At 43.9% G+C, this 16,021-nt stretch overlaps 1 protein-coding gene across 1 annotated transcript in view; it reads right to left on the bottom strand.

Annotated features, from left to right (window-relative positions):
* Positions 1–786: 786 nt before the first annotated feature.
* Positions 787–16,021, bottom strand: part of SRD5A2 (steroid 5 alpha-reductase 2) — a 93,740-nt gene continuing 78,505 nt past the window's right edge. Inside the window, exon 5 of the mRNA XM_063919759.1 lies at positions 787–1,274. Coding sequence (XP_063775829.1) covers positions 1,208–1,274 — 67 coding nt within the window. The 3' untranslated portion in view covers positions 787–1,207. The remainder of the gene's footprint in view (positions 1,275–16,021) is intronic.

Here is a 16,021-nt window from a genome sequence, read left to right as displayed (position 1 = left end):
TGTAATGAGTCGGTTTGACTCATTACATGCTTTGGGCCTCTGGACAGAGGCGGGCCCCAGTGCAACGCACTGGTTGCACTAGCGGTAGTTCCGCCTCTATGTGCAATGTACAAGATTAATAACAGCAATGCACTGTAGAAAATACACCATAGTCCTGTGTAGTATAAGGTTACATATATATAAGGTGTAATTCAAGTGCACAGCCTTGAACCTGAGTCTTAGAGTAGGAGGTGGGCCCCCAAGCAGTGGGGCCGCCAGGGGTTTCCCCTGTGCCACTGTGGGTCAGTCCAACCCTGATTACAGATACAATAGGGAAGTAGTGTTTTTCATTATAAGAGGTATCAGGTTACTTAATTACTTATATATTGTTTACATATCTGTAAACTATTAGCAACTCTATGGGGGTATTCGATTGTTTGAAAAGTCAGTTGGGTGTCTGTTTTTTCCTATCTAATAGACAGGAAAAAAACAGGCACCCAACCGACTTTTCACACAATTGAATATCCTGCTATATGTTCCAACTGAATCTTACTCCACTGGGTAAAAAGTTAGTGATTTGAACGTCAGTTCGTTAAAGAAAAAAAAAATACCATGGGTATTTGAACAGAGCTTGAACAGAAGTGGTAGCAGATATTTCCAATTAAATATGGTAGCAAATATTTCCCATTAAATATGTCCCATGAAATTCACAATCAAATTGCCTAATTAAATGGATTACAGGTTTTAAACAAATGCTTACTATAGCACTTTTACTCCAAAATAAAGGACACACTTTAATACAAGAACTCAAATAAGTGCATTTTTTATTGTACGTGAGTTTTGTAAGTTTAAGACCAAATACTGTTATTTATAGTTTAACTAGTAGACAGCCTTTCTGGTGTGCCATAATTCGAAAAGTCCTACAGGAACTTTATTATCAAGAACATTAATAGCAAGTTATCTTTGAATACATTTCTCCTACTTGTGCTTTCTTTTGAATGAACACTAGAGGGCAGAGTTTGGAACACAAATGCAATACATTATGAGAATGATCTGATAAATCAAAAGTTCATTATTTAAAAAATATATACAGTTGCATGTGAATCATAAAATGAAAAAGACATTTTGGAATTCACATTTGGTATAAAAAAATAATAAAAACAAGTAAAATAAACAGTATGTACAGTTAAATGATTTGTTACGGTGCATAAGAAAAATATTCACTAGCTTAGAAAATGAAAGGAATCAAAGCTCTCCGTTCTTTGGGATAGTCTTTAAACTCTTGATGATAAAACCTGGGGAAACACAAAATTCTAAATGTAATTTCTATACATAATATACATTTATATATAAAACGAAAAATTATAATGTCATGTGTTGTAGGAGCCTCATAAGATTTTGATATAGGGGTATATTCAATTAGTGCCGAATTTTCAGACAGTCGGAAAATAGGCACTAATTCAACCTCAGTGTATTCAATAGAATCAATTTAATTCATTTTCACCTATGCCTTTTCTTCTTCTTTTTTTTTTGTCAAATCGGCACGGGTGAAAACAGACCCAAAGACTGTAGAAAACACCCTCAAATTCGACAATACACGTGGATCGGCAGCAAATTCGCCGATCCACTTGGTTTTCGCCGGGGAGATTTTTTGACCAGTCAAAAAAAAGGCACAGGCATTGAATAGGTCAGAGGTTCCCAAACGCAGTCCTCAAGGCACTCCAACGGTCCTGGTTTTAAATGTATCCATGCTTGGCCACAGGTGACTTAATTAGCACCTTAGTCAATTTGATTTAACCACATGTGCTGGGCCATGGATATACCTAAAACCTGGACTGTTGGGGTGCCTTGAGGACCGCGTTTGGGAACCTCTGGAATAGGCTGAATGTAAATTCGAAAAAAAGGGCACTATGCGCTCTGGTGAGTGAAACTGTAATGTGATTGTCAGCAGCCTCTGGTATCTTTTCTGTTGGTTCATCTGGCTTCTCCTTCTCTCTTCAGTTTTTCATACATGAGTTTTGTATAAGCAGATATTCTCCTAAACTCTTTTACAATTAAGGGGTATATGCAATTGCGGTCGAATTCCCGAAATTGTCGAAAAACGGGACTTTTTCGCCCAAAAAAATAATTCGACAATGCAATTCAGTACTTTCCGTCAAAAAAACGGACTTTCAAAATTCGACTTTTTGAAATTCGACATTTGTCAAATTCGACTTTTCTGCAATGTTACAAATGCGGCAATTCGACAAAAGTATATTCAATTGAAGTTTGGAAATTCGACAACGGTGCTTTTAGACAGTAAATTCGTCATTTTCAATCCGCCACACTTTGGTGGGTGAATCTAATAAAAAAAAATTAAAACATGTTTGTTTTGGTGTTTTTTTTATTGGTAATAGCATATCTATTTATATTAGAAGGGATTAGGTACTTGGTTTGTCTTTTTGGGAGGCACAAGTATTATTTATATATTTTTAAAAAAATAATATTTTATTTTTTAAATGGAATGGTAAAATCCCGAAAAAAAATGGCGTGGGGTCCCCCCTCCAAAGCATAACCAGCCTCGGGCTCTTCGAGCCGGTCCTGGTTCTAAAAATCCGGGGGGGAAATGGACAGGGGATCCCCCGTATTTTTAAAGCCAGCACCGGGCTCTGCGCCTGGTGCAAAAAATACGGGGGACAAAAAGAGTAGGGGTCCCCCGTATTTTTTACACCAGCATCGGGCTCCACTAGCTGGACAGATAATGCCACAGCCAGGGGTCACTTTTATACAGCGCCCTGCGGCCGTGGCATTAAATATCCAACTAGTCACCCCTGGCCGGGGTACCCTGGGGGAGTGGGGACCCCTTCAATCAAGGGGTCCCCCCCCCCAGCCACCCAAGGGCCAGGGGTGAAGCCCGAGGCTGTCCCCCCCATCCAAGGGCTGCGGATGGGGGGCTGATAGCCTTGAGAAAATGACAAGAATATTGTTTTTTCCTGTAGTACTACAAGTCCCAGCAAGCCTCCCCGCATGCTGGTACTTGGAGAACCACAAGTACCAGCATGCGGGAGAAAAACGGGCCCGCTGGTACCTGTAGTACTACTGGGAAAAAAATACCCAAATAAAAACAGGAGACACACACCTTGAGAGTAAAACTTTATTGCACACTTGCCGACACACACATACTTACCTATGTTGACCCGCCGACTGCCACGTCTCCTGATCTGACGATCCGGGGTACCTGTGAATAAAATTATACTCACCTCAATCCAGTGTCCAGATATAAATCCTCGTACTTGGCAAAACAAATAAACGAACACCCGACCAAGCCGGACTGAGAGGGGTCCCATGTTTACACATGGAACCCCTTTCCCCGAATGCAGAGACCCCCCCCCCCCCGTGACTGCTGTCACAGAAAGGTCTCTTAAGCCAATCAGCGAGCGCAACGTCCTGGCACTCTGCTGATTGGCTGCACGTCTGAGCTGTCAGACAGCGCATCGCAGAGCCTCTCCATTATACTCAATGGTGGGAACTTTGCGTCAGCGGTGAGGTCACCCGCGGTCAGCGGCTGACCGCGGGTAACCCCACCGCTGACGGCAAAGTTCCCTCCATTGACAGTAATGGAGAGGCTTTGCGATGCGCTGTCTGAGGTCACACGCGCATACAGCCAACGAAGTAGCGCTTCCTGATTGGCTGAAGGGACCTCTGTGACATGAGTCACGTGGGGTCCCGGCATTCGGGGAAAAGGGTCCCATGTGAAAACATGGGACCCCTTTCAGTCCGCTGGTCCGGGTGTTCGTTTATTTGTTTTGCCAAGTACGAGGATTTATATCTGGACACTGGATTGAGGTGAGTATAATTTTATTCACAGGTACCCCGGATCGTCGGATCAGTAGACGTGGCAGCTGACGGGTCAACATAGGTAAGTATGTGTGTGTCGGCAGATGTGCAATAAAGTTTTACTCTCAAGGTGTGTGTCTCCTGTTTTTATTTGGGTATTTTTTTTTCAGTAGTACTACAGGTACCAGCGGGCCCGTTTTTCTCCCGCATGCTGGTACTTGTGGTTCTCCAAGTACCAGCTTGCGGGGGAGGCTTGCTGGGACTTGTAGTACTACAGGAAAAAACAATATTCTTGTCATTTTCTCAAGGCTATCAGCCCCCCATCCGCAGCCCTTGGATGGGGGGGGACAGCCTCGGGCTTCACCCCTGGCCCTTGGGTGGCTGGGGGGGGGACCTCTTGATTGAAGGGGTCCCCACTCCCCCAGGGTACCCCGGCCAGGGGTGACTAGTTGGATATTTAATGCCATGGCCGCAGGGCGCTGTATAAAAGTGACCCCCGGCTGTGGCATTATCTGTCCAGCTAGTGGAGCCCGATGCTGGTGTAAAAAATACGGGGGACCCCTACTCTTTTTGTCCCCCGTATTTTTTGCACCAGCACCAGGCGCAGAGTCCGGTGCTGGTTTTAAAAATACGGGGGATCCCCTGTCCATTTTTCCCCCGGATTTTTAGAACCAGGACCAGCTCGAAGAGCCCGAGGCTGGTTATGCTTTGGAGGGGGGACCCCACGCATTTTTTTTTCGTGTTCTTTCCCGTTTTTACCCGTTTTTTTAAAAATCGGAACAAAATCCGTCAAATCGGCCGTTTTTCGTCAGCGGGACTGTCGAATCCGTTTTTTATTGAATATGGTCAATTTTGGCACCCACTTGCCGAAATTAGACGGTCGAATTGTGTCGAATTAAAAAACGGCCGAAAAATTGCCGCGATTCGCCGCTAATTGCATATACCCCTAAGTAGTCTTTATTATATTCTATTGGTACTATTATTATTATTATGTTTTTTTCATTCCTCTCGTATCTCTTATATTTTCTCTCTCTCCCTTTATTCCCCCCTCTCTTGCATTCAAGTACATTACGTTAGGAGTAGGGGGATTTATCTCTTACTTATTAGACTTAGTTTTGCTGCTAGTAGGGATCGGAATTGAGTGTAGCAATATGGATCTACACAAAATAAGCTGCTTCCCACCATGGAAAGTCTAGAATCATTGTGAAGATAATATAGGACTGTGTGTATCTTTATAAATTTACATGCATGTAAAGGGCCACGGTTATCAGGAACTATTATAACTCCTGATGATGGTGTTTTACTCCCAGTCTCATATTCTATTTTATTTTATTTTGTTTTGTATTCCCAGTCTCATATTTTGCCTTTTTATTTTCATTTTTATTCTTCATTTTTAATTTATTTGTGTCGTTTATTAAATTGTGTTTAGTGTTGCATGTTTACAGTTCTGTATTAACGGGTATTGCTTCACCACACTAATATAGTAATATCCTTGTTTGATTTTTCATCTTTTAATGTGTGTTTGCTCCAAAATGAAGGAGCCAAAAGCATTCCATCTAACCTGAGCATTGAGAATGGTTGAATTTAATTATTGATAATTAGCCTCACCTATGGAGTGGGTATAAGAACTGAACACTCCTACTCCCAGGCCTTTTGAGAAAGACGCCCTGCTGGCGTTGAAACGCGTTAAGGAACACAGGTTACTCTGTGAGGATCAACACCGTTGTGCACGTCAATCTCCCTTTAAAGCTGCGCACAGGAGCCTTGTCTGACCGCTGCGGCTCGGAGATCCCAGCCCGCAGTTTTCCACTCACACTCTTCAGCTTCAGCCGCTCACACACTGCCTGGCGGCACGTACGACAGGTGGGCTGCTGGTCAGTGCATCTGGCCTGACCCCTGTCATTACTCCGGCTTCACAAGTCAGCGGTCTCCGTGTGGGAGACACGGAGCTTTCAGATACAACATCGTCTGGACGAGGACGGATAAACAAGCTCCCTGTGCGCCGCAGCACCGTTCTCCGTTCATCGCTGAGGCTCTGGTGCTCAACATTTCCCTGGCCAACGGGATAGCACCAGGGAGCAGGCATCGAAAGCTCCTGCCCAGCGCTAACAGGTGCATGTATCTCTACTCATTATTTCCTTTGTTCACACTGGCTGAATAACGCATTTACTTTGTGCTACATGTAAAATTCTATAAGCATATAACTGTGAGCTATCCATTTGGAAGTTATTTTGCAGCTGTACACCTCAGTGTACACTTTGAACTCTGCACAATCCGGGACACCTTTGGTAATATCGGCAAATGAGCTTTTAATATTTGCTTCTAATTGGTGCTGATAAAGCTAAATATTTATCTTATATAATACCCTTTATGAGGTCTAAGAACACTGTACACTATCTACGTATGAAGTACCGTAAGGGTACGCACGTTGCGTAACAATCGCTTAGCCGTAGTCGAGACGCTCAAGCGTCACGTTCGCTCACGGCCAAGAGATCACGGGCAAGCACGCTATTGGCTGCTGACTAACTTAATGATTCGCTATAGCGTAGCGGACGCTCGGGACCACGAGGAGATCACCAGCGGCGCTAACGCTCACAATGTTAAACCTTTGTATCTAAACCATAAACAGTGTATTGTGCAGTAAAACCTTAGTGTAATGATAGAGTGTAAATGCAACACAGTATAACCTTATTACCTTTAAAGCTGTTCTAGCGTCACCGACGCTCTGAGAATACTTAACACTATAAGAAATACACAGATACCGTGCTCAGGGTCCAACGCCTAATATATATATTATGAATGATATACTTGCAAAAGAATTAATACAAATACAAATCATACACTACAATATAACATAGACTACCTAACCAGATAACTACACAGGAAATATAATACAATTACTATTTAAGGGAAAATAAGAGAGAAAGAGGAGAAGAGAGAGAGAGAGAGAAATTGGCCCACAATAACAAGAAGATCAATATAGTTGCGGAGAAAACTTACGCACAAAGGAAACGATCGCATGCGCCTCTGGACATCCAGCTCCCGATTTTCAGCAATGATAACCGTTGAAGAGTGAGAGCTGGATGTGATCGGCCTGTCTATTTATGCCCCACACACAATACAATTCAATGGTCCCTACAATCTCATTGTTCATTGGACACAGGAATTCCTCCTCGCATTATAACAAAAGGTCATAGGTTGATTCATACAGGTGGGCCGTGACTATTTCCAACAGCTCAGGTGGGAGGGAAACTGGGTTTCCCGCCGCATGGATAAGTAAGTGCAAATACAGTAAATGTTCATAAACTTCTTATGTCCATAACTATTCGCACGAGCGATTAATCCGCTTCAAACCAACACCGGAATATTGCTAATTAAATACTCTTCCGATGGGTACTAAACACCACTGTATTACTCCTGTCTGACCCTTCGTATCAAACAAAGAGGGATTCCTCTGTTCACGAACATTCTATATTAACCAAACTTTCAGAATCTATCAAAGGGACCATGATCTACAAAATACATTATATAGTGAAAATATGTAACGATTGAGTCGCACGCTACGATCACATAAACTCTACCGTAAATACGCATACCGTGCGCCTGCGGGTGCCCGCGACTGTGAGTATGCGCACGTACGGGAGAGCGTACGCATGCGCAGCACGGACCTGTGTGAGGTGCAAATATGGTAGTGTGCATAGAGATATTTTTCTGACTTTGACAGTCCACCCTTTGGCAGTCAACAATAACTGCCACCTTCTAAAACATTTCAAAAAGAGAAAAATATATGTCAGGGGTTAATACATTTACATGGTTGGGTAGGGGAGGAGAGGAGAAGGTAGGAAAAGGGTATGACCTAGTGAGATAGCAGAAGCATGTGTGTATGAATCCGTGCTTGGGGGTCATGTATCATCATGCCGTACGTGTTTTAAATCAAGCTTCGAGGTATTGCGAAGTATACATTTGAATTCCTTCTTATCCCGTGGTACGGGTCTGTGGATGGGCTGTCAAACTTTACCGAGCTCTTTTCGGCTTTGGTTGTAACAAAATGGGTGAGCACATTTTAGTTGATGATACATGAATGGGGGAGATATGTGATCGCTGATATCTGTGCCTGTATTCCCTATCGACTATGTGTGTCATTACCTGAGGGTTGTAGAAATGAAGAAAAGACATAATTACGGTAAATGCGGTGGTATTCTATGTCAGGTAAATGTACATTCGTCGATTGAGGTCTTGTTTGGTGTCTGTTGAATGCAGTCTTCTTTGTGCTTTTGCCCATAAGGTGCGAGCAAAAGCTGTCAATGTCCATAGATTTACAAAAGTGTTGGGCTAGCGTAATTTTAAAATTTCTAGGGAAACTGGGGATCCATGGCATAGTTCATCAAAAATCTGTGTATCAGGTTGTCAAAACTTCTTCTTTAATCTGTTTAATCTGTTGTCTGTATATCGGCTCATCAAATTCCTCGTCCAAGTGGGTCTTTTTACCTTGGAGGAAACGGAAAAACAGGTGAAAGAAACGGACCGTAGAAATCGCATTTTCATCACATCATTGTTTCTACATTTGGGTCATAAATCAAGTCCATTGGAATTACAGTTTCCTCACTCCTTAAACTCATTACCCTAGTACGACGATTGCACCTCATTAAAGCCTGACCGCATCTAAATATCAAACCAATCGTTATGATAACACCTAAGATACATAGGAGAAACTTCCCAACATCCATTATGACTCCTTGAGCCCAGTCTCCTAAACCAGAGAACCAATTTCGCGGGTTCAACCATGACACCCAACCAGTCAGCTCATTACCTACAGCAGCAAGAGTGAGATTGTGTCTCCTGCGAAATTCCCACTTCAGTTGGAGAATATCGTCCATCTTTTGGTCTATGACCTCGACCAGGTCCTCGGTGCTATTCGTAATATATGTGCAACATTTCACGCCGTATTGTGTTGCCAGTGTGACATAATATCCGCCTGTCACTGCTGTGAGGTAATTAAGAACCATTCTATGCTGTACCAGTTCTGTTTTATAAGCCTGAAGTTCTCTTCCAGTATACCTAAACGTGTCATCATACATTTCAGTGATATTATCTAACAAATTGGCGAGCGCAGATATGTATTTATAATTCAACACTCCTCTGGCGGTGCGAGTGATGTCTAACGCGATTAGAAACTGAATCCCGGTGGATTCATGGATCATGTCAGAGGCCGGTTGCTCTGTTCTTTCTATCAGGTGCCGTTTAACTACGTGCTCGTAATGGGTGTGAGTATAAGGAGTTTGGGCAACACGGTGTATGTCTTTCATTTTGTCATGTGATACAGTCATTACTTCAGGCAGTACTTTTCCAATATAACACAATCCTTCAGAGTTTGGGGCAAGCAACTTATACGCCTTTCTCCCGCATATGAAATATGCATCATCGGGGAGAACATATGGGACGGAGTAGGACATAACCGTATTACACACCTTCCATGTGAAATCTCCTAACCCTAATTCTTCCATCTGCTTAGTACACGTATCAGGTTGTACGATATGTGCACAGTATCCTGGTGATACCTCTCCAACTCTCGTAATCCTATTTCCTAAGGTATACCTATACCGGAAAGATTTTCCTCTACTGGCTATGTGGCGTATAAGCTCTGTATCTGTAGGCATTCTATCTGCTCTATGCGAAAAGGTCATGGTTTGATTACTCCATGACACTTCCCAATTTCCCGGCTTTCGGGGATTGGAGATGTTAAAGCATACTAGAGACCTATCCACATGGTATTGGTGGAGCTTCAAACTAGGAGGGCTGGAGATATTAAATCTCCTGTCCACCGGTCTCCCACCACTTAACTCAAGTACCTCCCCTAACGTTAAAGGAAATGGTACTAGCCCTGATTTGCTATGACCTTGAGGTACTTGAGAGCATACCCAACAATCTGTTTTATTTAACACACTACCCACTAAGGAGTGATAGTCACTCAATGGATGCCGGTCCATATGGATATTAAAACTGGATTGGCATTTCTTTATGCACCCATCCTCAATGACATTGTTACAGAGCCGACAGATACAGTTTTCTTCAGCTAACAATCCTTCACAATTCCTTCTATGGTCAATGCTATCGGATCGTTTTCTGATACTCGCCTTTGCTTGTTGATTATGTTGTTCTTGGAAAACTACGCCTCCATCTCTGTCATCAGAACCCATTCCAGAACCTCTCTCGACCTCCATGGTACTCTCGCCGGAACAGACTGCTCTGGTCAACATCATGGTCAACAGGAAAATCCGGATCACAGTCTCTTGGGGCAAGTCCATCTTGTAGGAGGAAACGGAGAAGAATGAGAAGGGGGAAAAAATAATTTGAGGGAGAGGGGATGGGAAGTTGGAGAAAAACAATAAAAGGGAACAGGGGATCGACAACTGCTTTTGGTCTTGTGATTTTCAATGCTCAGGTGCCGCCTCAATCCTCCTGGAACAGACACTCCAGTGATACAACCTCTACCGTCTGTTCCTTATCACGGGGCCTCTCTGGATCAGCAACCTTCTTGCAGTGGGACGAATGAACCCAAGTCTCTCTCTCAGCAACCTTCAATGCTGTAGTGCTAGTCAATAAGACCTGGTATGGTCCTTCCCACCTGTCAATAAGGCAACCTGAGCGTAGAAAATTCCGTATCATTACATAATCCCCAGGTTCAATGTCATGACAATTACTATCTGGTAAATCAGGAATCACTAACTTCAGATTATCATTTTGATTCCTTAACTGTTTACTCATGTTAATCAAGTATTTTACAGTCACTTCATTGTTACACTTCAAATCATCCTGAGGGTTAATCATAACATGCGGTTGTCGACCAAACAAGATTTCAAAGGAAGACAGATTAAGAGGGGACCTGGGAGTGGTTCTGATGCTGTACAGTACAATGGGTAAAGCTTCTGGCCATGTCAATCCTGTCTCTGCCATCACTTTACTCAGTTTATTTTTAATAGTGCTGTTCACTCTTTCCACTTTAGCACTCGCCTGTGGACGGTATGGAGTGTGCAGCTTGCTATCAATTCCCATCAATTTACACATTCCTTGAAAGACATCACCTGTAAAATGGGTACCCCTATCACTTTCGATAATTCTAGGGATACCATATCTACATACAAATTCCTGCACAATTTTCTTAGCAGTAAACATAGCGGTATTTGTGGCCGCTGGAAATGCTTCGACCCAATTTGAGAAAACATCTATACAAACAAGTACATATTTCAAATTTCGACAAGGGGGTAATTGAATAAAGTCAATCTGTATTACCTGGAAAGGGCCGCCTGCAGGTGGGATATGAGATGGTTCTGTAGGTATTGCCTTTCCGATGTTCTTTCTCAGACAGGTAAGGCATGACATTGCTCTTTTACTCGCATGAGATGAAAATCCTGGGGCACACCAATATGCTCTTACCAACTTGCACATCCCTTCCTTGCCCAGATGAGTCAGCCCGTGAGCTGCCTCAGCTAAACATGGAAGGTATGCTCTGGGGGCCACTGGTTTACCGTGTCCATCCGTCCAGAGTCCTGAGGACTCCTGGCCATATCCTTTTGCCTTCCAGACTGCCTTTTCCTGTGTGGAACACAAATTTTGCATCTCACACAACTTCTGTGTGTTGATGGTATTAAATACCATCAGTTGTGTGGTGTCTGTCTGTCTGGGGGTAGCAGCTGCTAACTTAGCAGCTTCGTCTGCTCGGCTGTTACCAAGTGATACTGGGTCTTGGCTATATGTGTGTGCTTTACACTTGATAACAGCCACTCTGTCGGGTTCCTGTATTGCTGTTAGAAGCCTTTTTATATGAGCTGCATGCGCTACCGGTGTACCAGCTGCCGTCATGAAATTTCTGAGGCGCCATAGGGCTCCGAAATCATGGACTACCCCGAATGCGTATCTAGAATCGGTGTAGATATTGGCTGATTTGCCCTTAGCCAATTCACATGCTCTGGTTAGGGCGACCAGTTCAGCAACCTGGGCTGAGTGAGGTGGGCCTAGCGGTTCCGCTTCTATGGTGCCTTGGTCATCTACGACTGCATATCCAGTACACAAGTCTCCCGAGTCTGACTGTCTATGACAACTACCGTCCGTGTAGAACGTAAGTTCTACATCTTCCAGTGGGTTGTCACTGATGTCAGGCCTTGCGGTAAAATTTTGGGTCAAATATTCCATACAATCATGTGTGTCTTCCTTTGTATTAAATTCTCCTTCCCCACCACTCTCATCCTCCACCCTTTGTGCCTGTCCAGGCACACCTGGGAGATATGTTGCAGGATTTAATGCACTGCATCTCCTTATGGTGATGTTTACGGGGGCCATTAGTGCCAATTCCCATCTTGTAAACCGCGCTGATGAGACATGTCTGGTTTGGGCAGAATTTAACAAGGCTGACACTGCATGTGGTGTATGAATTGTGAGGTTGTGACCTAGCACGACGTCTTCGCTTTTCGTTACTAGCAATGCTATCGCAGCAACGCTTCGCAAGCATGTGGGGAGGGATCGCGCTACCGTATCTAGCTGAGCGCTGTAATATGCTACCGGCCTGCTGGCATCACCGTGCTTTTGGGTTAGTACGCCTGCCGCGCAACCAGCACTTTCTGTTCCGTATAGTTCAAAGGGTTTCCCATAGTCTGGCATACCCAATGCTGGTGCCTGCGTTAGGCACTGTTTAAGTCTCTCAAATGCTGTCTCAGACTCGTCTGTATGCGAAATCCGATCAGGTTTGTTTGAGGAGACCATCTCCTGCAAGGGTAACGCTAGAATGGAAAACCCTGGGATCCAGTTACGGCAATACCCACACATTCCTAAAAATGTTCTGATCTGTTGCTGGGTTTGTGGCAGAGTCATGTCTCTAATTGCTTGAATTCTATCAGCGGTCAGGTGTCTCAGTCCTTGTGTTAGACAGTGTCCCAAATATTTTACCTTAGTTTGGCATAATTGCAACTTGTCTTTGGAAACCTTGTGTCCTGTGTCTGAAAGATGAAACAGGAGCTGTTTCGTATCCTTCAGGGATGCTTCCAATGAATCAGAACACAGTAGTAGATCATCCACGTACTGTATCAATACTGATCCACTCTCTGGTTGAAAAGACTGTAAACAATCATGCAAAGCCTGAGAAAATATACTTGGGCTATCTATGAATCCTTGTGGTAATCGAGTCCATGTGTATTGGACTCCTCTGTATGTAAATGCAAACAAATATTGACTGTCAGGGTGCAGAGGTACCGAAAAGAAAGCGGAGCAGAGGTCAATAACAGTGAAAAATTTCGCAGTGGGAGGGATTTGCATTAGGATGACAGCTGGATTTGGCACTACGGGGAACTGACTCTCAACTATTTTGTTAATCCCCCTTAGATCCTGCACTAGCCGGTAACCCCTCCCCCCACTCTTTTTAACAGGGAAGATGGGACTATTGGCAGTGCTGGACGTTCTTACCAGAATGCCCTGTTGTAGCAAGCGCTCTATTACGGGATACACTCCTAACTCCACCTCTGGCTTCAGAGGGTACTGTGGGATTTTTGGAGCTATCCTACCATCTTTTACTTGTACAACTACCGGAGCTACGTTTGCCATTAATCCAGTGTCCTGTCCATCTTTAGTCCAAAGTGACTCTGGTATCTGAGATGTCATTTCTTCTACTTGGGATGGAGTCCTATTTGTCATAATGGTATGTGACATTAATTTTGATGGGAAGTCTAACATGTCTCGCACTTCCTGAGCGTGATTCTCAGGTATGTCCAAGAATACACCTTCAGGAGTACAATAAATGACGCACCCCATTTTACACAGTAAGTCTCTTCCCAGGAGATTAGTCGGTGCCGATGCAGCCAGCAAAAAGGAATGCTTGGTATGTAAAGGCCCTATTGTAATCTCGGCTGGTTTGCTAACAGGGTAGTGCTGGACTACTCCCGTTACCCCTATGGCTGGAATTGTCTTACCAGTGGTTCTCATGCCCACTGTCGAATTTATCACTGATTTGGCCGCCCCTGTGTCTACAAGAAAGTTTAATGATTTACCAGCTACATTGATTGCAATTTCTGGTTCACTCCGAAGACTTGCAATCAATTTTACTGGCTGCAGATTACAGGTATGGCCACACCCCTATTGGGTATGGTGACCTCCCTGAATCCCGCTGGCAGCAACTACTTGTGATGGAGTTAATTGGGAGCTACCAGAGGCTTGCCAGTCTCTGTTCGGGGGATATCTTTTTGTTTCCCCTGTATGTGGCTCATAACTCCGTTTCTGCGGACCCTGATCCCAATGTCGTGTGTCGTGTCGTTGTCTAGGGGGTTGGTATGAGTTTCGTGAATTCTTCACTCTACAATCTCGTGCCATGTGTCCCTGTTTATGACAAGAATAACAAGTAACCACATTTGACTTACCCACAGGGTTTGGTGATATAAACAAAGGCTGCCTTGTGGTCAGGGCCTGTATACTTACTGCCATTAACTTATCACCTTGTTGTTCCCTGTGTCTGGTGATGTTCCTATCGTGATCAATAGCAGCCTCTCTCAAAGTAGCCACAGACAGACCTCGCCAACATGGTTGTGTGGTCTGTACCCTAGTCTTCAATGACTCTTTTAAACCATCCATCAGTACCGATACTGCTACTTCTCGATGGTTTATGTTTGTTTTAATGTCCTCTATGCCTGTGTATTTTGCCATTTCTGATGATGCTCTGTGAAAATACTCTGCAGCTGTTTCTGACTCCTTCTGTTTAATGGAGAATATTTTGTTCCATTTAACTACGGCTGGGAAATACTCCGTTAACTGTAAACTTATTCTTTTTACATTGTCTTTGTTGTACACTTCTGTAAGAGGTACATCCTGATCTAATCCACAGTCAGCTAAAAATTGAGCTGCGTCGACATTGGAGGGTAAACATGCTCTCAGCAATATCTGCCAGTCTTTATTGTTGGGCTCTACAGTGTTACCTAGGTCTCTGATGTATTTTTGGCTGGCAACTAAGTCTTTTCTAGGGTCAGGGAATTCAGACACTATGGTCCTTAATTCCATTCGGGAAAATGGGCTGTACATGGCAATGTTCCTAACAGGAGTGACTCCTGAAGTGTCTGTTTTCCCATTTGGAACTACTATTACCTTAACAGGATTAACTCTAACAACCTCATTCTGTGTAGATTCTACAGGCTGTGGTGAAATAGTTTCAGCATAGTGTATGGTGCCGTACTTACCCGTTGATACGACCTCACCTATCCCTCCGCTAGGGGCTTTCGTTACTAATCTCGGGGGTGAAGCTGTGCCTACTGTGGTCTCTGCTATGGTGGCTGCTAGAGAGAGCGCTGAAATTGTTGCCGATTCGTCCTCTTGATCACACTCCTGAGGAAAGTTCAAAACAGGGTACAACTTGCACGGGTTAATACTTGCATTGGTTAATTGGTTAACATTATCTTTAACATTTACACAGTAGCTAAGTGTTTGTTTGTTACACCTTAATGCGTCATTCTCCGCAACCAATTTTTCTCCCGATATATATGGTGGCGGTGGGGCCGTGGCGATCAGTTTCCTGATAGAGCCAGATCCCGCCGCCTGAGCCAATCCTCTCTGTATGTCACCCTCCTGTTGCCACAACTGCAAATAATCGTAATGTTTGATTCGTCTCTTTGCTGATTTAATGAGACATATCCTCCTCCTTAAATTTTGTAACACTTCTAGGCTGAAGCTACCTACTTTTGGGAATTTCTCCCCGTCATGTACCGTCATTCTCTCCCATTCATCACATAAAGCTTCTGTGTGACTTCCGTATTTCTCACACATTACGTACCTTGCCGACCCGACTGGTCGGTTCACTGAATCAACCCGAACCGAGGTTGATCGCCCCCTACCTGAACAAGTGGCCCCCATAGTTCGAAGGTGTTGCTTTATTCAGCCAACCCTTACGCAAACCAAAATGTTCAAAATAGGCTGACGGTGGCGGTTTACCGAGTACCCCACTCACTCGCCCACGCCGACCAATACGACCTGATCACACCGATATGGTGCTGGCGTACTCGACCCAGGGCCCCTGCGACCTGAACCTCTATTTACTGGAACCTGCGAGGGTTATCCGAAGAACACTTACTCTTTCCAGTAACTATTGGTTGTTGGATAGTTCCTGAGTGAGCAGCGAACCTCCCTTAAAATAAAAAAAATTACACAAATCACGTTAGAATGTACAAATAGCGTTTATGACCTTCGTACACAAATAGTA

The sequence above is a fragment of the Pseudophryne corroboree genome, chromosome 4, assembly GCF_028390025.1.
Source record: "Pseudophryne corroboree isolate aPseCor3 chromosome 4, aPseCor3.hap2, whole genome shotgun sequence".
NCBI lineage: Eukaryota > Metazoa > Chordata > Amphibia > Anura > Myobatrachidae > Pseudophryne > Pseudophryne corroboree.
Note: the sequence above shows the minus strand (reverse complement) of the source record. Positions and strands in the feature narration are given on the sequence as shown.